Raw genomic sequence first — 25,701 nt, 5'->3', positions numbered from 1 at the left:
GATATCACATTGCATCAATTGTCTTGTCTCCTTTAGTCTGTGACAGTTTCTGTCTTTGTTTTTCATGACCTTGACATCTATGAAGGGCTGTTTGTGTATTTTATAGAATGTCCCTCAATTTGGGTTTGCCTGATGTTTTCTCATGTTTGGCCTACAGGTATGGATTTAGGAATGAATACTACAAAGTCCCCCTCTCATCACATTATTATCAGGGTATATGATATCACCAGAACTTACTATTGGTGATATTAATCTTGATCACTTGGTTAAGGTGATGTCTGCCGGGTTTCTGCAATGTAAAATTACTGTATTTTTTTCCCCTTTTCATACTCTGTTAGCTCTAAGTCACTAATTCCAGCTTACTCTCAAGAGGAGGAAAATTAAGCTCCACTTCCTGGAGGGAAGAGTATCAAAGAATTTGAGGACATGTTAAAACCACAATCATTAATAAATATTTTGAGGGGGATATTTGGAGGCAATGCTCACTAATATTAGCATTTATCATTATTAGCATGGTGTTCTAATCTAGGCCTTTTTAAACGGAGACAAATGGGTCAAAAATGGGGACTCTAAGAGCAGATCTGTATAGTCACCAACCAACCTCACCCTAGTTTCTAGGAGACAAGGAAAGACTTAGTGATTAGAGTATCTTGTGCACTATTGTTCACTTCAAACAAACTATCAGGCTGCTTTGGTTAAGACAGCAACATCAAAAAGCTCAAGTGAAGGAAAAGGGGAGGCAAGGAATAGAAGAAAAGGAAAAGTTTTTCCTACAATTGTACCTTCAGTGGTTCAGTTTAAGTTTCCACAGTCCCTCACAAGGAGTAAATATCAAAGACTTACTTCTGCCCTTAACTGTTGCTGTTCCATTGCAATGATGGAGGCTTGGGGACTTGTAGACATACTTTCCTCTGGCTCTTTAAAACCTGGGGCATTCCCCACATCTCCACTCACAAAGCTTACAACATTTTCAATCAAAGTGTGAACTCCCAAAGACTTGGTAAGATCAAAATCAGACTCAAAGGAGTTAGAGGAGTTGCACAACCAGTCTCTGTTATGTTTCAGCCGCGCCCAAGAGTCGCTCAGGGTTTCCAATTGACTATGCATAGGACCTACATACAAACAGAACAAAAACGCATCAGTGATGACCAAGATGAGCATACATTCTGAAACTAGATGAGGGCTGAGTGTTGCTATCATACCAACTGGTGAGAAATGGATACTAGTGTTTGAATACATGCATGCATTAAGTGAATCTGAGCAAAATGCTTTGGTAAAAAACAACAAACAAACAAAAACTACAGCAATGTAAGAAAACAAAGGGAAAGCCCTGTTTAATGTACCAGTGTCTCTGTAAGCGCTTTAGTAACACATTGCCACAAGAAAAAGAAAGGCAGAAGCTGCTCTCAAAATGCTTAGCTTAAAATGCTCTGCAGTATTAAACCAGACCATCATTTATGACCAAAATGGAACTCGGCACTTAGGACACTGCTGGTAAGACCTACTAGTAATAGGACTTCATCTGATTTAACATTATCATTGCAAAGATTGAGTCAAGACTGTGCAAAATGTGTACATATCTGCAATGAAATATTACCAAAAAATGAATACAGAAGGGCAAGTAAACTTACACAAAAAGGAGACATAAATATCACCCTTGGTTTCATTAATATAAGGAACATTTTTACTGTGTGATATGCACATTTATTTCAGGTTGTGAAACTCCTATATAAAGGAAGCAAAGTTTCACAGACAAGAATATATAAGATTTACTATAAAATGATATCTACATAAAATTACCAAGTGGTGTTAACAATAGTGGCTAAATATAATACCATTAGTTTTGCCAGTGGGCATTTTCTAGGCTAAAATCTTTACATTAGACAGCAAAAATGTTAATATGTTTGATCACAAGAACTGTCCAAGGCATGTGCCAATAATGGCTTTAAATCAATATATAAATGTCTAATTCTTACACGTTTTGTCTTTTTTGATTTAATTGATCTCAGGTACATGAGTTAGATTAATCATACTCCTTGGCTCATGATATACTCTCATCACTGGTCCATGCATGGCCTGCTTTTGTATTTATATTTACTTATAATAAATGTGAACACAGGAACTAGAGAACTGGCAGAATACTATCTATCTGTTCTTCCCCCCAACCCATCTCTCCCGTGTCCTCCAACCTAAGGATTTCATTATCACTCCTTTGCTTTTATTGTTGTTAAATATTGTTTTATCTTATATGTATTCCCAAGACAAATAATGTTTAGTGTTAGTTGTTTGTGACTTTATAAAAAACTATCATTTTATGTAGTCTTTTTGGACATTACTTTGCATTCAGTATAATATTGCTAATACTCATTCACATGATTCCATGTAACCATGGTTCATTTGTTTGAGTGCTGTATAATATCTCATTCTATGAATATACCAAATTTTTCTATTAGGAATGAATCTTGAGGTACCTAATAAAATATGCATTACAAAGATTATATTTGTTACATACTAGATGGAAAAGATGTGGGAAGAGGACTACTTAAACACTAATGCCCAAAGAGAAAATGAACTAATACAATATTGACTGTATAACTTATTTTTGAATTATTACAGTGATGTCAGGAAAACCCCAGGACCTCAAAATGAGACACAGAAATCCACAATAGGCAGTTAATATTATAAAGTAGCTATGAAATAATTTATATGCATTCTACTAAAATAATTTAGAATGGCTAAGAATATATGGTTTATCTGCCTTCTATATTTTAGCAAGAATTCTTAAGATTAAAAAATGTTGGATTTTCAGTTCTACTGAACATAAAAAAATAACCAATCTGAAAATTTCCCCAAACTGTATAGCTGAATATTTTCCCATGTAAAACAGAAAAGGTAAAAATCCAAAGAAAAATGTCATGGATGCATAATGTATTAAATTAAAATGATATTTAAAGAATAAAGGAGGGGCTAATGTGGAAAAAAAGAAAAAAAAAGAAATAATCATTTTCCACTTCCTTAAGCATCCCAAATGCAGACTCTGGATTTAACCTTAACTTACAAATGATATTTTTTGGTCTCTTAGCATTGAGCTTGTTGGTTCAATAATAAAATTTCAGAATAAAAATTTCTTCCATCTTCCAATACTTATAAATTACTTTTCAAAATGAAAATACAATGTGCAGAGTTAATGCTAGAACCACAGAAGTAAAAGTGACCTTAAAGATTACCTAGTCCAATTTCCTCACTTGAGGAAACAGAGGCTCAAAGAAAATGATCTTTTCTAAATTAATAACACTAATCCCTTAAGTTTATGGGAGGTGGCCTTACATATTCCTGTTCTTAACTCACAAATCACTGATCCATGGGAATTTCAACTGCCTGCCTATGCAAAGGCTCAATATGTGAAGAAACTGCAAGTAGTGAATTGCCTTAATATACTCCAAAATATTCTATGGAATAGGTGGCCAATCCCCAAATTAAATCCTCTCTGCAATTTAAAGCAGGGGTCAGCAAACTTTATCTATAAAGAGCCAGACAGTAAATAATTTCAGGTTTTGTGGGTCATTCACTATTCATTTAACTACTCAACTCTGCTGATGTAGTGTGAAAGCAGCCATAGGTAATACATGAGTGTGGCTGGGTTCCAACAAAACTTTACTTTCAAACAAAGGTGGTAATCCAGATTTGGCCCTCTAGTCAGTTTGTTGACCCCTAATTTAAAACATGTAATTTATGGGCTTCCCTGGTGGCGCAGTGGTTGAGAGTCCGCCTGCCGATGCAGGGGACGCGGGTTCGTGCCCCGGTCCGGGAAGATCCCACATGCCGCGGAGCGGCTGGGCCCGTGAGCCATGGCCGCTGAGCCTGCGCGTCTGGAGCCTGTGCTCTGCAACGGGAGAGGCCACAACAGTGAGAGGCCCGCGTACCACAAAATAAATAAATAAATAAATAAAACATGTAATTTATTAAGTATATAAGCCAAACAAAACTTTGTATGAATAAAATATAAGGAAGAATAAGACACTATCTGAAAGGAATAGGATAAATAAATTAATTAAATAATTATAACCAAAATGTTTAGGTTGATATCAAAAATACTTTGAAACACAAAATCTCACAATATGGAAATGAGAGATGAAAAACCTCTAATTCTTAAAAAAAATTATAACAACCTAATAACTGATTTGTTCTGTGTTGTTTTCTCTGAATATAGGAAATACTGTGTCTGAAAAGCATATCAAAAGCCTCTACAGAGTAATTGTGACTGAGCCCAATTCTTACTTAATATTAATTCAGAGTCTCCCACTATAAAAAGAAAATATAAAGTCCAACAAGAAATTTGAGATTGTTTACTTGTCCTTACAACTTTGGTTCTTAAATGGAATTTTCAAAATGAACATGGCAGAGCTGCAATACATACTTTATAAACCATAAAATATGTAGGCAAGCTAAAAGGGGAAAAAAATTAAACATGCCATCATGTACTTGCTTGAAGCTCTTCTTTTTTCTGGGGCTCAACTGGCCAAAAAGGAGTAAATACACTACCACAACAAGAATCAGAAGACAAAAGGAGAAATTTGATACAGGAGACAACATTCACATTTGTTCTTCTTTATATAATCTAATTCGAAATGCAGAGATAAAACAGCATTTCACCCATACAAGTTATACCATGAAACACACATGTTGATAAATGTTTCCAATATTATTTAGCAATAAAACCCTAACACTATATTTAAAGACCTGGGGCAGGGTAGTGAAATCAAACCATGATGCTCCTTCTTAAAATTTTGCTTTGGTATCCCCACCATTTTTCACTGTACCAGTTTCAGCTTAAATACAAAAACTAAAGTTAAGTATCTGCGAAAACATATTGTCTTTCAGTGAAGAACGAGCTCAGTTCTGCACAACTACAGCAAATCTTTTAAGTATTTATCAAAGTACCCAAATACTAACATGTTTAACAGCTTTTGTCAAGAATTTTGACAGGCTATTATGAGAATTAAATAAGTTAATATGTTTGAAGTGATTAGACCAATACCTGGCATATAGTAAGCAGTTTTTAAGTGTTTAATGAATATAAATTTCATATTACTTCTGAGGTGCTAAGCAGAAATATGTACCACCAGTCATCTCTTTTTAAAGTAACTGATGACATTTTTGGATTTAGAATTTAGCTCTGATGCCTCTAAAGAGCCGAACAAGTTGGCTGAGCTCAATTTATTTGCTCACTTTGCTCTACTCCTTCCTACCATACTCACTTTCTTGGACCAAGAGCTTGGACCAACTGTGACACATTAACTGGAGTGAGGGGAAAAGAAGCAATCATGGTTCAACAGCATGAATTCCAGTATCCCCAATGTCAAATACTGAAATTATAGGCACTAGACCCTCTCAAGGAGGAGTCTTTGGAGGCATATTAAGAGCAGCTGAAATGTGTATACAACCATTAATTGTCACTGATACATCCATTTAGTTTCAGTAAACGAGATGTAATTAAACACTGTTATCTCTAATTTCTCTTACTAAACTTTTAATAACTCAGGACCACTAGACTAATGAAAAAGAAAAGTGAGCGGAAAAAAGTTTACATTTCCTCTTCAAAATATTGGAAACGGGTAAATAAGCACATAGAAGAATTCTCACTTGGCTGGACATCTGCTTGTCCTTCATAGCTCAAGTCAGAATCAGAACACCTGAATGGCTCCAAAAAGTTCTCAGACTTGGTAGGTTCATCTGACCAACTGAAGATAGGCATGTTATGGCTTATGACATCTGGTCCATATTGACAATAAATAGGGAAAAAATAGGGTGGTTTATTTTAATCATCATTTAAGGGCAAAACAAAACAAAAAATTCCACTGTGGTCAGACGGTAGTCTCTAAATATACATGATTTTTAAAATTTTCTTTCAAAATATAAATGTTCCAAATGTATTTTCAATGTTAATTTCTTTTAAAGAAAGAAATTCATTATAATTAAATACATGATATTAAGTATACATTTTCATTGCTTAATCCACAAACATTGGGATTCATGAGATTGAAAACTATTTTTGCTGCTCTTTCTAGAACAGTACTCCTACTTTCTAGTCACCTATTCCTAGGAACAAAGCTATCAGCAAACTTTTTGCCTGAGAAAATTAAGATACAATGATTACTAGAATAAACTGGTACCACATTAGGTGATATCATAATAATTTGCATAACTAGTTTGCCTCCCTATTATAACTTCCTAAATGGGTAATTTAAACAAACTTTTCCCGTGAGGTCCTGTTTGTTTGCCTTTCTGTTTCCAACGAAATAAAGTTAGATTCCAAGAAGTTAATAGGTCTTGGTACTATGACCTTTTGAAGAAGTTGGTTTACCCATAAACAAATTTGGATTAATGGCTTAATTCAGTTGTATCTACTTAGCTCTAAAACTACAGGAAAACGACACGTACTTATAGGGCAATTGTTTAAAATTGTGAACAGACAGCAACTCTAGAATAGTTATTTTACAGTGTCATATTAATTCCTCCTAAGTAATTTACACTTGACTTCTAAGTTATTCTTAATTCAAATCTAAAAATACCACTTTTTGTTTTATTCCAAAGATTACTTTGTCACATGCTGACACAGTTATCACAGACTGAATCTCAAATTTATATTTCCATAAGCATGATAAAGATCTTAGAGAAAAGAGTAATTTTAGTCAACAGACTATCACTTATAAACATAATTAGTATAGTAGGAAGCTCTTAAAACAACAGGCTGGATCCCTTACGCTACTCAGTAAGTTTGGAGCCAACTTTTTATTAATATAACATAGAAATTATAGCAACAATCTTTGCCTGAGCTAACCAACATTAGGAAGGGAAAAGCGTTCCAAAAATTTAATTCCTAACTCAAGTGGTTAAGGAAAAGGATACTCTGGATAATTATGGCACATGAATTGCCAATTTTCAAAGAATTAGAAAATGATAAAATACATATTGCATGTTATACTAAACATCATTTAATTTCTTTGATAACACAAATACCCTATTTTTTTTGGAACCTTGATATGTTATAATACTAAAAGACTTTTCGATAAACAAAGCACCAGCTCTAGTCCCTATAATTCCTAATAGTTCCAAAAAAAAATCATTCTTAGTATTCTAAGTACCAACATTTCTTCTAAGTTATAAACACAAAAATGAAAAAACTGTGGGTGCATTTCTTCCTCTCATTCCTCAACCTTCCCTTACTTCTCACTTTTTTTCCTGTAGGGAACCTAACATCCTGCCAAGGAAGTTATCAAGAGAAGGGTTCAATTCTGAAATATAAAAGACAATATAATGGGAAAAAACAGTTTTCCTACAAGCTTTTAGAAAACTTCCACTAGTGGCAACTTTTAACATTTCAAGTTTTCACAACCACAGAAAAAATGGGTTAATATAAGTGCCAATTTGGGGGCTCCCCTGGTGGTGCAGTGGTTGAGAGTCCACCTGCCGATGCAGGGGACGGGGTTCGTGCCCCAGTCCGGGAGGATCCCACATGCCGCGGAGTGGCTGGGCCCGTGAGCCATGGCCGCTGCGCCTGCGCGTCCAGAGCCTGTGCTCCGCAACGGGAGAGGCCACAACAGTGAGTGGCCCGCGTACCACAAAAAAAAAAAAAAAAAAAAAAAAGTGCCAATTAATCAAGAATAATACTTGGAGAGTTTTTAGTTACCTTGGATTTGTATTATCTAAAACTGCTGTTCTTTCCATCTATTTGTACATATAAACAAGAGTTAACAATATTATTCATTAAGATACAGCTTTTAGCAAATGAGCTTAACTCTTGATGAACTCTAAAATCGCTCCTCATGGGAAAATTTTATTTTTAGAAATCATTTGTTCATCTCTTATATGCTTTGTATCTTGAGAGGCACTGAGGGAAAAAACTAGAAACTTTCAGTTTGAAAGTGTGTATGTGTGTGAATGGGGTAAAGAGTTCTCCCTGTAACACCATTTAAACTATAGCAACTATATCATTGAGCTAAAGCATGGCAAATTATGTCCATAACCCCCCACAATGTAAAGCACTGCTTCCAGAGTTCCATGGGACTTTTAAAAAGTCAAAACATGACAAATGAGAAAGAGAACTGAGTATTAACTCCTAGACATTCCCAGATCTTTTTTTAAGGGTGTATATTTTCAAAAAAATGATCTTCCTTTTAACTTTTCTGATAAAATGTTTCTAACTTTTTGCAATAATGTTTCAATGGCAATCAGATCTAAATATATCAGATATAAAAAGAGCTACCTAACCAGATATTTAATACTTACCTCTCTTTCTATGAGATGATGCCAAGTCCAAATCAACATTTCGTCTTCCACTCTGTTAAGTTAAAAATAAATAATAAAATTTAATTGTGAAAATTATTTAAGATTAAGATTTAATAGAATACTAAATAAAATAAAAAGTAATCTGCATAATTATAGCAATGTGCTACTTATTCACCAGTCAAGTCAGGCTAAGAACAAAAAGTCTCTAAAAACCCACTGAAAGCAGTTCAGGCACATGACTCTGAGATACTAAAACACAAAGTCAATATGCACATTAATTAACAGTGTAAAGTAGCAGAACTTTTTCTTTGTTGTCACCTTTTTCTTCTTTGAAATCTTTGTCTTTTATCTTTCTAACACAGTATGATCTCTTATTAATACCCTCTAGATGCCTAAAGCCCCTGTAGCAAAGTCCCATTTTCCAAAATCACTACTTGCTCTATCCTCACTTTCCATTCTTTTCAAAACTATTAGCCTTGGCTAGGTGTATAGAAGAAGAGAATCTGATGAACCCACACTAACAGAAGAATAACACAGTCCTAAGCTTTCTGGTGGTATTTTAAAAGACTTCAAAATGTTTTCAAAACCTCTTAAAATAAAGAAATCTCAAATGGTTAAACTGCAGTCAGCTTAATAAAACAGTGAAGGCTTTCAGGAAGAAAGGAAGTATATTTGTGTGTGTGTGTGTGTGTGTGTGTGTGTGTGTGTGTGTGTGTGTGTGTGTGGTGGGGAGGCACTGGTGACAACTATCTACTCTATGTACAGATAACCATATACAAACCCATGACTTAGATTTATGCACAGATTTGACATTATGGTCTCAGCAATTTCAATTGCACTTTATCACACAATAAAAAAGTTGGTGGCAAAGAAGAAAGGCTGCAGAAGTGACAAAACAGACCCATTTAGGAAATGTCATTTAGAAAAGTTTTTCCTGGTAATACATATAGACATATGTACCCACATTGTGGATAAATACATTTTGTTTTACATATACACACACACACACACCAGAAATAAGTATGTTCCCAGGCCATTTGATGCTGGAGAAAACACCAAACAGTTGTCACAACAGTTCCTGAAGATAATGCTATCTCATGCAATATAACATTTTTATTATACAGTACCTTTGCCATGAGGGCTCATGGAAGAAATTTATCTCAGGTCTCAGAACCAGAAATATCTGAGTTTTTCTTGAAAACCTGGTTTTTATCTTTTACACACTGTGAATCATTCAACTCGTGTTTTTCCTATTTGCTGGCCAATCTCTGGCAGAACATCACAGGATATGTGTAGAGGTGTACAAATCTTACTCAGGGCTTTATTTTCCTCTCTCAGTTTCTTTTAGCCCTAATTCATTCTCTTATACTTTTATAAATAGTATTTATTTTTGTATGCTAAATCAAATCCTTTGTGAAAGAGGGCGGTAGGGAAATGAGGGAGGTAGATTAGGAGAGCGTAGTAAGAATTGCTGGTAAGTATGACATGTGTCAATCAAACAGTTAACTGTGTAACTGCTGACTTAGGTTTCTCTGGTCACTAAGACAGAGTAGATAATATATCACATAATACTCTTTACGAAAGAAGGTTAAAACTCAGATTTAGCATCAAGCTGGTTAACTTCAGTTATTTTAAGAAAGCATTTCATTCACTGACAATTCAGGATAAACAAGTACTACCAGCTATCAAAGACATCAATGACAATCCTAAATAACCTCAGACAGAAGGGTAACAGATTTCAGCTGGAAAATCCCACACTGCCCCACTGCTTGCTCCTCTTCGTCTACAGGAGGCTCAGCCTGAAGGCTCAGCCCAAGTCTTCTCACCCACAACAGAATCTGCTCTCTCTAGTTCTTGACTTTCCCACCTTTTATAACACAATCTTTCTAAATATTCCATAAGAAAAGTTGATTAAGAGTCCATCTTTCCCAAAAATGTGTTTCTTAATCTTTTTAAAATTCTGCAGAACCTAGACGTGGCAATTATATCTAGGTTCAACCCACCTCCATTTATCTGTCTTCCCATTATGTTTTGAAAACATAACTTTCAACATGTTTTAAATTGTATTACTAAACTTGTTCACAACAACCCCGCTGAGGCAAGTATAACAGGTAGTGGTATTCCCCATTTCAAAGATAAAAATGCTGGAGCTCAGAAAGGTTAAGTGTCTTGCCCCACGTCAAAATCAATAGAGTCTATTGTGACTAAGTCAGATTTCATTGTTTGCTTCCAAAAAGTACACCACTTTAACTACATTTATCCTCATCTTTTAACTTTCATTTCAGTTGAAATGAATTATCAGTCATTTACAATATGCAAAGCACAATGTAGGAGACATGAGGGACATTAAAAAAACTCTAGACCTTCTAAGAGGTCTACTGGAAAGACATACTAATAATACATAAGTAAGTCCAACATGAGACAAACCATTAGTGGTTTATTATAGATGCTAACAAACTGCCATGTAAATAACAGACAGAGTCACTGTGAGTAATCTTAGGAAATCTTAGGAAAGTTTTCTGGAAGAGATGACATTTTAACCAGGCCTTAAGAGAGAGGTAGGACTTCATCAACAAAACCCAGGAGAAGGACATTTAAGGCAAACGATGCTTGAGCAGAGGCTCAAAAGGTATGTTTGGAGTCTGGCAGATGGACTACTACGCTATGGCAAAAATGCAGATTACCGCAGGGGAAAACTGGCTTCAAAAGCAGGCAAGCAACATTTTCCAGAATCTTTGATTTCTGGGTAGGCAGTGCAGAGTCACTGAGGTTTTTTTTAATAGGAAGGTAGCATGACCAGCAGGTGTTCTGTTGTTGTTCTTGTTGTGTTTGTGTGTGTGTCTGTGTTTTTCTCTTTTTTAATTTATTTATTTGCTTTTATTTTTGGCTGTGTTGGGTCTTCGTTGCTGTGCGCAGGCTTTCACTAGTTGCAGCGAGCAGGGACTACTCTTCATTGCGGTGCGCAGGCTTCTCACTGCGGTGGCTTCTCTTGTTGCAGAGCATGGGCTCTAGGCTCACCGGCTTCAGTAGTTATGACACGCGGGCTCAGTAATTGTGGCTCACGGGCTTAGTTGCTCCGTGGCATGTGGGATCTTCCCGGACCAGGGCTCAAACCCGTGTCCCCTGCATTGGCAGGCAGATTCTTAACCAAGGCACCACCAGGGAAGTCCGTTGTGTACATTTTTAAGAGCTCTACCTCTGGGAGCAGTATCAAAGGAGAGGAACTGGAAAAAGTAGGGAGATCAGTTTGAAAACTACCAGTTCAGGCAAAAGTAACAAGGGCCTATATTGAAGAGTGGAAAGAACAAATAGGCACAGAAATTTTACCAAAATAGATTAGACAGACATTCATTCGTTAAAAAAATATTTAATGACTGCCTACTGTGTGCCAGGCACTATAGGTACTTGGGATACAGCAGTGAATAAAACAGCAAAAACTTCTATCCTCAGGGAGCTTATATTCTAGTGTAGACTAAGAGAAACTGATAAATATAGCAAATAATGTTAGGTGCCAGAGGGTGAGGGGGACAGAGCAAGGCAAAGCAGACAGAGAGTGAATATCTGGAAAGGAGAGCAAACTGGAATTTCAAATAGAGTGGTCAGGGTAGGTGTCACTGAAAAAGTAACATCAGAACGAAGACTTGAAGCAAGGGGATTTGCCTACAGACAACAGTATTCCAGTCAGAAGAAACAGCCATGTAAAGGCCCTATGGGGAAGTTGTGTGGTATGTTCATGGAAAAGCCAAGAGGTGTCAGTGTGGCAGAAGGAGAGTCATCAAGAAAGAGAGTAGCAGCAGAGGAGATCAGAGAGGAGTGAGGCCAGGATATGTAGAGTCTTATAGGCCCCTGCAGGGACCTAGGCTTCTACTCTGAGAAATAGTAAAGTCATTGGAGGTTTTGAGGAGAGAAGTGACATGATCTGTTATAAAACTGTCACAGGGCTAGGAGACTAGATAATGAGACTGATCAACTTGGAAACATAAATGGACAGAGAGGAATCTCAGTAGATGGCAAGACTGGGAACGTGAACTGGGAGCACAGAAATAATAACGGGAATGAAGAATAAACGGAGGAAGAACAAACAAAAACATACAATGAAACTTGCTTGAAGACACTGTTCAACTTTCCTCAGAGGAGGAATCTTTCACGCTTAGAAGTTTCTTTTAAACAATAGCTTCATGTTTATGTAGCACTCTATACTTCTCAAAAATATTTTCACATCCAGTTTCTCAATGCATAAGAGAAGAATTTCAGAGCTAAAAATGAATCTCAATCCAAAAAACCCAGAGTTTCCGTTTGAGCTATCATGTGACATGACCAAGGTCTCAAAGCTATTCGTCAGTAGGATCGGGTTCAGAAGCCAAGTCTAACACATTACCACCTACACAACAGGCACTACTATCCTCATATCATACAATGGGACACTAAGGCCCAGAGAAGTCAAGTAGCACATACAGATTCACATGTAAGGCAGAGGATCAGCCAAAATGAAAATCCAGCTATCAACTCTAAGTCCAAAACTATTCAAATAGAAGCTATCTATTAGACAGCTTTCATTCTATAATTTGTTTTACCCGTCACACTATAGCACATATTACTTTCTACTTATATAAATCAGCATCGCACTTCTTTGATTTTTACCTTAAATGCCTGCAGTTCAGGTCCTGAGGCTTTTTTGATAGGGAACTGAGAGCTACTGAAAGATTTTAAGTAGAGGAGATATAAACAGATTTGTATTTCAGGTATATTATTCTAGTGAAATGTTGAAGATGGGCATAAGACAAGAGATGAGGCAACCAATATGGAGGTTTTTGTACCAGGCCAGGCAAAAGAGAAGGAAAGTCTGAGACAGAGCAGTGGCAAGAGGGATGGGCAGGACATAGTACAAAGATATTAAGAGTAAAATTTTCAAGGTTTGACTAATTGGACTGTGGGGAGTGAGGAGGTTGCAGGGACCAGGAATTAAGAAAAAGTAGAGTCAAGGATGAACCCAGGTTTCCAGCCTGGGTAGTTAATAGTAACACTTACTAAGATAGGGAATGTGAGAGAAGAGGTTTAGGAGAAAAATGAGTTTATTTTTGAATAGGTTAAGATTGTGGTCACCTGAGATGTTCAGGTAGAACGTCCATCAAGGAGTCAAATGCGTGAATTTGGAGTTTAGGAACAAGTCAGAGTTAAAGAGAGATACCTGAGTCACTAACATAGAGATGATAAATACCTATGCAATATAGTTATCTCATTTCTCTTAAAAGTTCTTTTAAAAAAGTTTTTGTATGTCTAAAACAAACGTATATTACTTACTCTAAACAAAGTCTTATGTTGCTATACAAAATTCCTTCTTTACTAAATCTAGGTATACCTACCAGTGCGTAACCCTCTTCATCTGATTCAGGCTGAGACAAATCAGATTCACTCCTCGATTTGATCAGTCTATAATTTGGACTTGCGTGGATTAGCCGGCTCTCTGCAGTAAGACTTTCACTCCTGTCTCACATGCACAAAGAAAAGTTTTTCGATTTGGGACTGTTAGTGAACATAAAATTGAATGGAACTAGCAGCACAGAGATAAAACACACACACAGTGAGGAGTAATTATGTCTGTCAATGGAAAACCCTGGCTCTCAGGCAGGTCTAAGCACAAAGTCCTTCTCAATTACATCAGAATAACTTCCATGCGACTAAATTACAGAATTATGCCAATCAACTACTGTTGCTTATATGTGTGAAAAATTGTGCCTCCTCATTTAATCAGAAATTTATACTCCAGGCTGAATTAGTATCACTCTTTACATTAAATTCATCCTTGTCAATTTGTATTTCCTCCTCCATGTCTGTGTTAATTTCAGAATACAGTAAGTGAGAATAAACCATTTCAATGCATAAAGAAACAAGGAGAGGAGAGAAATGTTTTAAGTTTCTAGTCATTCCCACCTGGTCATAAGTCCACCCCCTTCAGAGGCACTTGTGGAAGGCTGCTGCAACTGTCCTTCTTCCCTTCGCTTCTGAAGCTCATCAATCACAGGACTTACTCCTAATATTAACAGGGCACATCGATGGATCACGGAGTTGCAGGCAGCAGTGTACACATCCTGACCCTCAGGAAGGTCTGTGCTGACCCTTCGCTCTTGCTGAGACTGAGGAGGTGGATCATCAGCTCGAGCCCCAGACCCTGCCCCACTGTTCATTCTATCTCGATCTCGGCTACGAGCTACTTCACGGGCTGAGAGGAAACACTGAAAGATTTCTGTAACATGTAACACAAAAACAAGGTCTTAACACATGGGGAGAGAAGAGCAAAGAAAATAACAATAAAAACAGTCAAAAAGTTTGGACCAAAAACTTACTGAAAGAGGGAAAATCATTTTTTAGATATTAAATACTAAGTAACTAAGTTAAATTTTATTAAAAATACACATATAACATTAAACTTTTTATAAAAATTACAATAGGAAATACTTATGCCTTTACAGAATTTAGATTTGGTTGATTCTATTTCTACTCTTATGCGTTTGATCAGTGGTTTGCAAAGTGTGGTTCTAGAAGAGCAGCATCAACATCATCTGGCACTTGTTAGAAATGAAAAATACTGGGCCCATCCCAGACTTTCTAATCAGAAGCTCTAGGCATGGAGCCAGCAATGTACGTTTTAACAAGCCCTCCAGCAGATTTTGAAGGCCATTAAAGTTTGAGAATCACTGGGTTAGATAAAAATAACTGCCTATTTCTGAAATGTTCACAACCTTGGTTTGAAATTGTCAGGTTACAAAAGAACCAGACAAAAGTTAAGTTGCATTAGTTATAATGAAGAGCCCCCTTTCCCCTTCTGAAGTCCATATAATTCCTAATACCTACACTTTGTTGTATTTTAAACATATTACATAAGCACAACCATTAAAGGTCTTTGCTGAAACAGAATCTGGTTATAATAATATGGCCAAGACGGCCCCCAGAGTCAAATAGTATCACCAGGAATGTCCATCTTATGCCAGCTCTTCCCAATTCACAAGTGTAAAAAGTGGGTTTAACAAGGTTCTGATGCAGTGATAGGTATTTCACAATAGGAAAAGAATGTTTTACTCAAATTTAAGTGAAGATGGTATTTTTAATGGGGAACCCAGGCAAGAAAGTTAGTAAAATACTAGATTTGTCTGTTAATATGGAAGTACAAACTTTAAAAATGCATTTGTATATTTCAAAGTATTATTATGACAATATATTCATTATGCTGTTGAAAGTCCCTTATTTCTAAGAAAATCAAAGCAACGAACTAACAGTCTAGAGCTAGAAATCAGTTAAAGTAAGTAGGAGAACGGTTACTGGAATTTGGGGCAGACCTGGTTCTAATTCCAGCTGCTATGAACAGTGGCCCTAGGCACATAATTTTGCCTCCTTAAACCTCAGTTTGTCCATCTTTAGAACAAGGTAATACTAGAAATCATCTAAGATGGAGAGGATTATGAGTTAATCTATGTGAAGCATTTGACCCAGTGCCCAGCATATAACTGATGCTCAAAAATGGCAGCTAGTTTAAAAATTATTACTCCCTGGGTAACTATTACGCTTTCTTTTACTATAATTGAGGGTTATCTTTTGTTACTGTGCTTTCCCCTTTGGTCTTTGCTTTTAGGAATTTCTAAACTAAGTCTTAAGTTCATCTGTAAATGTTCCCTCAGCCTAGGTTTTAAAATATAATTATCCTCTGGGAATTTCCTGGCGGTCCCGTGGTTAGGACTCAGTGCTCTCACTGCCAGGGCCCAGGTTCAATCAATCCCTGGTTGGGGAGCTAAGATCCTGCAAGCCACGCAGCACAGCAAAAAAAAAAAAAAAAAAAAAAAAAAATATATATATATATATATATATATATACACACACACACACACACACACACACACACGTTATATATATATATTTTTTATATATATATATATAAAATTATTCTCCACCTCCTCATCTCCAATCCCCTCTTCTCCATCTGAACCTTATATTTCTCCTCTTGTTTTAATGGGCTTTGACCTTGTTTTGAGTCACCTCAAAATCATTTTTAGAAGTATGCACAACACAGATAAATTGATAATAAAGTAAGTGTCAAATTGACTGAAATATATATACAATCTCAATACCAAATGCATAGATGGCCAAAATGTTTTAGGCTACAAAAGTAAATATACACTTTAACTTGAAACAGCCAGATCACTCAAAAGATAACAAATGTTTCAAAGCTTCCATATTTCTCTTTAAACATCTAAATGATTACATTTTAAAACTATCTGTAGCCTTGTAATAAAAAAGTATGAAAAATGTCATTCACCAGCCAATAATATTCTCATGTATATTCTTGCTCTCTACTGAAATCAGCAGTGCAGTCAGTGGGGGACGTTTATAATTTTAAAAGTTCTACATATGGAAAATAATTGGGCTCTCCTAATAGGCTTAGAAAGGGGCTCTCTTCCTCACCACCCAGAGGCCAGCCAGGTGAATGGACAACTTGGTACCCTCCAGAGAACATGCTTTGAATGTCCCTATCCAATGACTCATGGGCATCACTTCATAAATGAGACTCAGTGGAACAGGTACTGTTTCCAAAAGCCTGCTTCCAGAGCTTTTCAGCCCAAAACATGTAATCCAACAGCTTCAGAACGGAACTAGCAGTTGTAAGAACTGAAATGTAGCTAATCAGATCATCAGGAGAATATCACACCTCTTTAGAAAAACTGTAAGGAAATGTTTTTGCCTCTCTCTTCTACAGTCAGTTTCCCTACCAAAAAGAATGCCACAGTGTGTATCTGCAAAGCAAGACGGATATACTCACTGCCAGCTGTCATCACTTCGTGTTCCCGTTCTTCCTCCTCATCCCCCGGCTCTGGATGCCCCTCTTCCCTATCTCGCTCAGCCTGTTCTTCCATTTCAGCTTCTTCATCAATGGTCCGGGTAAATGAATGCTCCTGAGGATCAACATCTGCAGAGTCTTGGTTTTCCGAGATCTTAAAGAAATGATCAGAGCTACACTGAATATACATATTTTTTAATTTTGAAAAATATCATTAAAACCTTGACTTTTTTATCATGGAAAATAATTCTAATAGCAGTAATAACACATGAATTTTACCACAAAAACAAAAGATACACTGGATAAATCTGAAAAGATTAGAAAGAATGTATGTACACAAAATATACAGAAACATCTAACTATGCTCTCTTCCTCAATATTTTGATTAAAATGTCATGCTGTAAATTGACTCATACATATCGCTGTTCTGCTGTAAACTGCTAACTTAAAATGAGTTGAGTACGACACCAAGCATAAAAGGTAAAGAACATGAAATGTGATTCCATTCAGTCTCCCTCAAGCTGTGTATGTTATTGTTACTCTGTATAAATGTTTAATAATGCTAATTTAAAACAAAACAGTATTTTTTAACCTTTTTTTGGTGAAAAACTTTAAGTTCTACTCTCTTAGCAAATCTCAATTATACAAACAGTATTGTTTTTAATTATTTTCTTTACTTTGTTTGTCCCTGAGGAAACCAAAAATTAGAAATCTGGTAAGGACAATGTTAATTTTATTTCCCATGGTGGTTATGCTACCTCGCAGTCATCTAAAGAAAAGAGTCCTTACAACAGGGGTGAAGAGAGTCACAAACATCCCACATATTTCAGTATAAAGCACAAGTGAAATTTTTTAATGATATCCTCAGATGTACAATAAAAGTTATTTTGTGATTCATGATTGGATGGGGATACTGAGCAGTCAGTCAGACTCACAAAATACATAAGTCATGTATCTCCACAATATTTAAGTTTCAAATTTGAGACTCAACAAAATGGCTAATTAGTATATTTCATGGGCTTTCAAGGTCACTAACAAATAGTTGGATCCACAGATATTAAATCAGTGCATGCCAAAAGAATACTATAATACAAATGTAGAGATAAAGTTTGGTTTTTAAAATCTAAGATCTAAATAATGGAGTGCAAAGCATCTAACATATGACGTTTCAAAGTAAGCACTTTTGAAGGTGAGGTATCAGGCTATACTCATAATTATAGGATCGTGCTATCAGGATTACCAAGCACTTTGGAAATCATCTCATTTTTGTTCCAAGAATTACTTCTGGAACATCCTTAATTAAAGTTTTCAATCTTTACCTCCAGCAGTGGGCAACTCTAAACATTAGAAGGCTTTTTTCCTTACATTCAGCTAACAATGATTCTCCATTCAGTTGTTACCCTTTTGTCCTACCTGTGCCCTCTGGAACAACAGGGAACACATATATTTCCTCTCCTACATGGAAGTCCTTTAAATATCTTTAAGGCACCTATCATACGACTCCCCTTTGCTTTCATTCTCTAAGCTAAACATTTTTGACACTTTCCAGTTCTTGTATAAGATGATTTTCAGACCCTTAACCAATCTAACTTTGCTAATATCCCTCATAAGTTATGGCACCCCAAATCAAATAGGATAATTCAAACGTGATCTTATGAGCGTAAAACAAAGGAATAATATTTCATATGATTTGGACAATTCAATTTGTTGTTATTACCTATATGGCCTAAGAATATATAAACTTCCTTAGCAGCCATATCACACTTGATAAGTGGGTGGTTAAACCCCCAATCTTCTACTCATCCAATTATTTTCATTAGAAAAAGAACTACTCAATATTTATTGAATATCTGCAATAATTAAGCCACATTTTTTTTCCCCTCACATACACAAATATGGAGCTATCTCTCACAGCTTGCAGAAAAACATAGAAATTAACTGATTTCCAACTTTACCCATCTGTCTCTTGATGATGACCTGGTCTGAATAAGTTCAAGGTTCTTGCAAGCAAGTAAACGACTTCGAACTTTGTACACACAACGGTACACTTCTGATAAGCTTTTACCAGGTTGATATCTAAATAAAGAACCAAAGTAGAAAAGTTACTTAATTTCTCACATCATGAGAGCATATATTTGTCTGAGGATAGTTTTAAGTTACTTGCCGGCTTTCTCCACATGCTTGACTGAGTAAATTTGTGTGTTTCAGAAGAGCTGCAAGAACAAATCTAGACACAGTGTCCAAGAGTGACTCATTACTTAAAGTTGCACTGTCCCAATCTGAAAATAAAAATGATACACTGACATTTCATAGAAAACAGTTCAGAGGTGATTTTAATAGCTTTAGTCATCTAACACCTGAATTTTATCGTTTTCCTAAGCAGTTATTTAACAAATGCACCTACTAGATCCCGCATACTGTGCTAGGAACACAGCAGTGAACAAAACTAAGTCCCAGATCTCACAGAGCTTATATTCTAGTTGCGGTGGGGGAGGGGTATGAGGAGACAATACATAAAAACATTAATATGACAGATAAATGCTATGGAGAAAAATAAAGCAGGGTGAGGAGAACAGGGAATACTGTACTGTGTGGGTTTACTATTTTTTATAAGCTGGTTTGGGAAGGTCCCCGATATGGCTACAATCAAGCAGAGAGATCTAGACGAGGTAGGGGAAGAAGCCACACAAACAGTGTCCTTTCAAAAAAAACTATGTAGAGGCCCTGCCTGAGTTCAAGGAGGACAGAGCTGCTAGAGCAAAATGTGCATGCACGAGAGTGGCAGGAGACATTAGAAAGCTGTCTGGGGTCCAGATCACATAGGGCCTTGCAGGCCATTGCAAGTCCTCTAGGTTTTACACTGAGGGAAATGGGAAGGACCATTAGAAACTGTGAACAGAGGTACGGGATGATGTGATCTGTGTTTTAAAAGGCTCACTCTAACTGCTGAGTGCAGAATTTACTATAGGAACAGCAACAGCAGAAGTAATTATTACAGTAATTCAGGTAAGAAATGATGGTGGCTTAGACCATAGTAGTAGCAGTGGGGTTAGTAAGAAGTGGTTAGACTCCAGATGTATTCTGAGGGTAGAGTTGAAGAAATTTGTTGATGGATCAGAGGTGCACATGAGAGCAGACAAGGATGACTATAATGTATTTAGAATGCAGTTGGCTTTTACTGAGAGAAGATCACAAGGACAGCCCTTTGGGAGGATAGGTATCTGTAATCAGGAGTCTGGTTCTGAATACTATGTATTAGACACCCTAGTAGAGATACTGAGTAAACTAGTCAAGTATGTATATATGTGGTATTTGAAGCCATCAGATACTGTGAATACATGTATATTTATGTAGGTAAGAAATGAAACAACATTTGGACAGAGATGAGTATGTGCAATTGAAAACCCAAATCACAGCATTAGATGATGAAAACTAGTCAGCTGCTTTCTTTAATTCCATGTTAGCACACCAGTTCTGTAATTTAAAAATGAAATACATTCAGTAGATTCCAAATGGGGATGGGAGGTTTACTGTCTACTCCCAGAATGTCTGCTAGACTCTGTTAATTTGACAGATTTACCATGCTACTTAAAAACAAAACCAAGAACGGAGCCCGCGTTTCCGCAGAGCTGGAACTCCCGCAGCTCGGGGTCTCTTCCCTCCGCCATCACGGAACGGCCCCAGAGCCCGAGGGGAGGGCGGCCTCACTGAGGCTGCTGGCTCTGGAGGGGCCCCGGCGGCCGAAGCCGCGACAGTTGTGGGGACGGCAGGCCGGGAAGATGGCGGAAGAGTAAGCCGCGGAGATCACCTTCCTCCCCACAGATACACCAGAAACACATCTACACGTGGAATGACTCCTACAGAACACCTACTGAACGCTGGCAGAAGACCTCAGACCTCCCAAAAGGCAAGAAAACCCCCACGTACCTGGGTAGGGCAAAAGAAAAAAGAATAAACAGAGACAAAAGGATAGGGGCAGGACCTGCACCAGTGGGAGGGAGCTGTGAAGGAGGAAAGGTTTCCACACACTAGGAAGCCCCTTCGCGGGCGGAGACTGCAGGTGGCGGAGGGGGAAAGCTTCGGAGCCGTGGAGGAGAGCACAGCAACAGGGGTGTGGGGGGCAAACCGGAGAGATTCCCGCACAGAGGATCGCTGCCGACCGGCACTCACCAGCCCGAGAGGCTTCTCTGCTCACCCGCCAGGGCGGGCGGCACTGGGAGCTGAGGCTCGGGCTTCGGTCGGAGCGCAGCGAGAAGGACTGGGGTTGGCGGCGTGAACATAGCCTGCAGGGGGTTAGTGCAGCACGGCTGGCCGGGAGGGAGTCTGGGGAAAAGTCTGGACCACCAGAAGAGGCAAGAGCCTTTTTCTTCCCTCTTTGTTTCCTTGTGCGCGAGGAGAGGGGATTAAGAACGCTGCTTAAAGGAGCTCCAGAGACGGGCGCAAGCCACGGCTAAAAGCGCGGACTGCAGAGACAGGCATGAGATGCTAAGGCTGCTGCTGCCGCCACCAAGAAGCCTGTGTGCGAGCACAGGTCACTATCCACACCCCCCTTCCAGGGAGCCTGTGCAACCCGCCACTGCCAGGGTCCCGGGATCCAGGGACAACTCCCCCAGGAGAACGCACGGCGCGCCTCAGGCTGGTGCAACGTCATGCTGGCCTCTGCCACCGCAGGCTCGCCCCGCACTTCATGCCCCTCCCTCCCCCCGGCCTGAGTGCGCCAGAGCCCCCGAATCAGTGGCTCCTTTAACCCCGTCCTGTCTGAGCGAAGAACAGACGCCCTCCGGTGACGTATACGCAGAGGCAGGGCCAAATCCACAGCTGAGCCTCTGGAATGTGGGAACAAAGAAGAGAACGGGAAATCTCTCCCAGCAGCCTCAGAAGCAGCGGATTAAAGCTCCACAATCAATTTGATGTACCCTACATGTGTGAAATACATGAATAGACAACGAATCATCCCAAATTAAGGAGGTGGACTTTGAGAGCAAGATTTAGGATTTTTTCCCCTTTTTCTTTTTTTGTGAGTGTGTATATGTATGCTTCTGTGTGAGATTTTGTCTGTATAGCTGTGCTTCCACCATTTATGTCCGAGGGTTCTATCCATCCGTTTTTTTTTTTTAATATTTTTTCTTAATACATTTTATTTTAATAACTTTATTTTATTTTACTTTATCTTCGTCCTTTCTTTCCTTCCTTCCCTCCTTTAGACAACGAATCATCACAAATTGAGGAGGTGGACTTTGAGAGCAAGATTTAGGATTTTTTCCCCTTTTCCTCTTTTTGTGAGTGTGTATGTGTATGCTTCTATGTGAGATTTTGTCTGTATAGCTTTGCTTCCACCATTTGTCCTAGGGCTCTATCCGTCCGTTTTCTTTTTCTCTTAATAATTATTTTTTTATTTTAATAACTTTATTATATTTTATTTAACTTTATCTTTTCTTTTTTCCTTCCTTCCCTCCTTCCTTCCTTCTTTCCTTCCTCCCTCCCTCCCTCCTTTCTTTCTTTTCCTTTCTTTCTTTCTACTTCTACTAATTCTTTCTACTTTTTTTCCCTTTTATTCTGAGCCATGTGGATGAAAGGCTCTTGGTGCTGCAGCCAGGAGTCAGTGCTGTGCCTCCGAGGTGGGAGAGCCAATTTCAGGACACTGGTCAACAAGAGACCTCCCACTCCACATAATATCAAATGGCAAAAATCTCCCCGAGATCTCCATCTCAACACCAGCACCCAGCTTCACTCAACAACCAGCAAGCTACAGTGCTGAACATCCTATGCCAAACAACTATCAAGACAGGAACACAACCCCACCCATTAGCAGAGAGGCTGCCTAAAATCATAATAAGTCCATAGACAACCCAAAACACACCACCAGACGTGGACCTGCCCACCAGAAAGACAAGATCCAGCCTCATCCACCATGACACAGGCACTAGTCCCCTCCACCAGGAAGCCTACACAACCCAATGAACCAACCTTAGCCACTGGGGACAGACAACAAAAACAACGGGAACTACAAACCTGCAGCCTGCAAAAAGGAGACCCCAAACACAGTAAGATAAGCAAAATGAGAAGACAGAAAAACACACAGCAGATGAAGGAGCAACATAAAAACCCACCAGACCTAACAAATGAAGAGGAAATAGGCAGTCTACCTGAAAAAGAATTCAGAATAATGACAGTAAACATGATCCAAAATCTTGGAAATAGAATAGACAAAATGCAAGAAACATTTAACAAGGACCTAGAAGAACTAAAGATGAAACAAACAACGATGAACAACACAATAAATGAAATGAAAAATACTCTAGATGGGATCAATAGCAGAATGACTGAGGCAGAAGAACGGATAAGTGACCTGGAAGATAAAATAGTGGAAATAACTACTGCAGAGCAGAATAAAGAAAAAAGAATGAAAAGAACTGAGGACAGTCTCAGAGACCTCTGGGACAACGTTAAACGCACCAACATTCGAATTATAGGGGTTCCAGAAGAAGAAGAGAAAAAGAAAGGGACTGAGAAAACATTTGAAGAGATTATAGTTGAAAACTTCCCTAATATGGGAAAGGAAATAGTTAATCAAGTCCAGGAAGCACAGAGAGTCCCATTACAGGATAAATCCAAGGAGAAATACACCAAGACACATATGAATCAAAACTGTCAAAAATTAAATACAAAGAAAACATATTAAAAGTGGCAAGGGAAAAATAACACACAAAGGAATCCCCATCAGGTTAACAGCTGATCTTTCAGCAGAAACTCTGCAAGCCAGAAGGGACTGGCATGACATATTTAAACTGATGGAGAAAAACCCACAACCAAGATTACTCTACCCAGCAAGGATCTCATTCAGATTTGATGGAGAAATTAAAAACTTTACAGACAAGCAAAAGCTGAGAGGGTTCAGCACCACCAAACCAGCTCTACAACAACTGCTAAAGGAACTTCTCTAGACAAGAAACACAAGAGAAGGAAAAGACCTACAATAATGAACCCAAAACAATTAAGAAAATGGGAATAGGAACATACATATCGATAATTACCTTAAATGTAAATGGACTAAATGCTCCCACCAAAAGACACAGATTGGCGGAATGGATACTAAAACAAGACCCATATATTTGCTGTCTACAAGAGACCCACTTCAGACCTAGAAACACATACAGACTGAAAGTCAGGGGATGGAAAAAGATATTTCATGCAAATGGAAACCAAAAGAAAGCTGGAGTAGCAATTCTCATATCAGACAAAACAGACTTTAAAATAAAGACTATTAGAAGAGACAAAGAAGGACACTAATAATGATCAAGGGATCGATCCAAGAAGAAGATATAACAATTGTAAATATTTATGCACCCAACATAGGAGCACCTCAATACATAAGGCAAATACTAACAGCCATAAAAGGGGAAATCGACAGTAACACATACATAGTAGGGGACTTTAACATGCCACTTTCACCAGTGGACAGATCATCCAAAATGAAAATAAATAAGGAAACACAAGCTTTAAATGATACATTAAACAAGGTGGACTTAATTGATATTTATAGGACATTCCATCCAAAAACAACAGAATACACATTTTTCTCTAGTGCTCATGGAACATTCTCCAGGATAGATCATATCTTGGGTCACAAATCAAGCCGTGGTAAATTTAAGAAAATTGAAACCATATCAAGTATCTTTTCCAACCACAACGGTAGGAGACTAGATATCAATTACAGGAAAAGATCTGTAAAAAATACAAACACATGGAGGCTAAACAATACACTACTTATTAACGAAGTGATCATTGAAGAAATCAAAGAGGAAATAAAAAAATACCTAGAAACAAATGGCAATGCAGACACGACGACCCAAAATCTATGGGATACAGCAAAAGCAGGTCTAAGAGGGAAGTGTATAGCAATACAATCTTACCTTAAGAAACAGGAAACATCTCGAATAAACAACCTAATCTTGCACGTAAAGCAATTAGAGAAAGAAGAACAAAAAAACCCCAAAGTTAGCAGAAGGAAAGAAATCATAAAAATCAGATCAGAAATAAATGAAAAAGAAATGAAGGAAACGATAGCAAAGATCAATAAAACTAAAAGCTGGTTCTTTGAGAAGATAAACAAAATTGATAAACCATTAGCCAGACTCATCAAGAAAAAAAGGGAGAAGACTCAAATCAATAGAATTAGAAATGAAAAAGGAGAAGTAACAACTGACACTGTAGAAATACAAAAGATCATGAGAGATTACTACAAGCAACACTATGCCAATAAAATGGACAACCTGGAAGCAATGGACAAATTCTTAGAAATGCACAACCTGCCAAGACTGAATCAGGAAGAAATAGAAGATATGAACAGATCAATCACAAGCACTGAACTTGAAACTGTGATTAAAAATCTTCCAACAAACAAAAGCCCAGGACCAGATGGCTTCACAGGTGAATTCTATCAAACATTTAGAGAAGAGCTAACAGCTATCCTTCTGAAACTCTTCCAAAATATAGCAGAGGGAGGAACACTCCCAAACTCATTCTACGAGGCCACCATCACCCTGATACCAAAACCAGACAAGGATGTCACAAAGAAAGAAAAC

At 37.8% G+C, this 25,701-nt stretch overlaps 1 protein-coding gene across 1 annotated transcript in view; it reads right to left on the bottom strand.

Annotated features, from left to right (window-relative positions):
• HERC1 (HECT and RLD domain containing E3 ubiquitin protein ligase family member 1) overlaps positions 1–25,701 on the bottom strand; it is a 216,611-nt gene that overhangs the window by 97,223 nt on the left and 93,687 nt on the right. The window contains 7 exon segments of the mRNA XM_032621703.1: positions 844–1,112; positions 8,290–8,341; positions 13,653–13,773; positions 14,221–14,533; positions 17,099–17,270; positions 19,072–19,192; positions 19,281–19,395. Of these exon segments, the coding sequence (XP_032477594.1) occupies positions 844–1,112; positions 8,290–8,341; positions 13,653–13,773; positions 14,221–14,533; positions 17,099–17,270; positions 19,072–19,192; positions 19,281–19,395 (1,163 nt within the window).

This window comes from Phocoena sinus, chromosome 2 (genome assembly GCF_008692025.1).
Source record: "Phocoena sinus isolate mPhoSin1 chromosome 2, mPhoSin1.pri, whole genome shotgun sequence".
Lineage (NCBI taxonomy): Eukaryota > Metazoa > Chordata > Mammalia > Artiodactyla > Phocoenidae > Phocoena > Phocoena sinus.
Note: the sequence above shows the minus strand (reverse complement) of the source record. Positions and strands in the feature narration are given on the sequence as shown.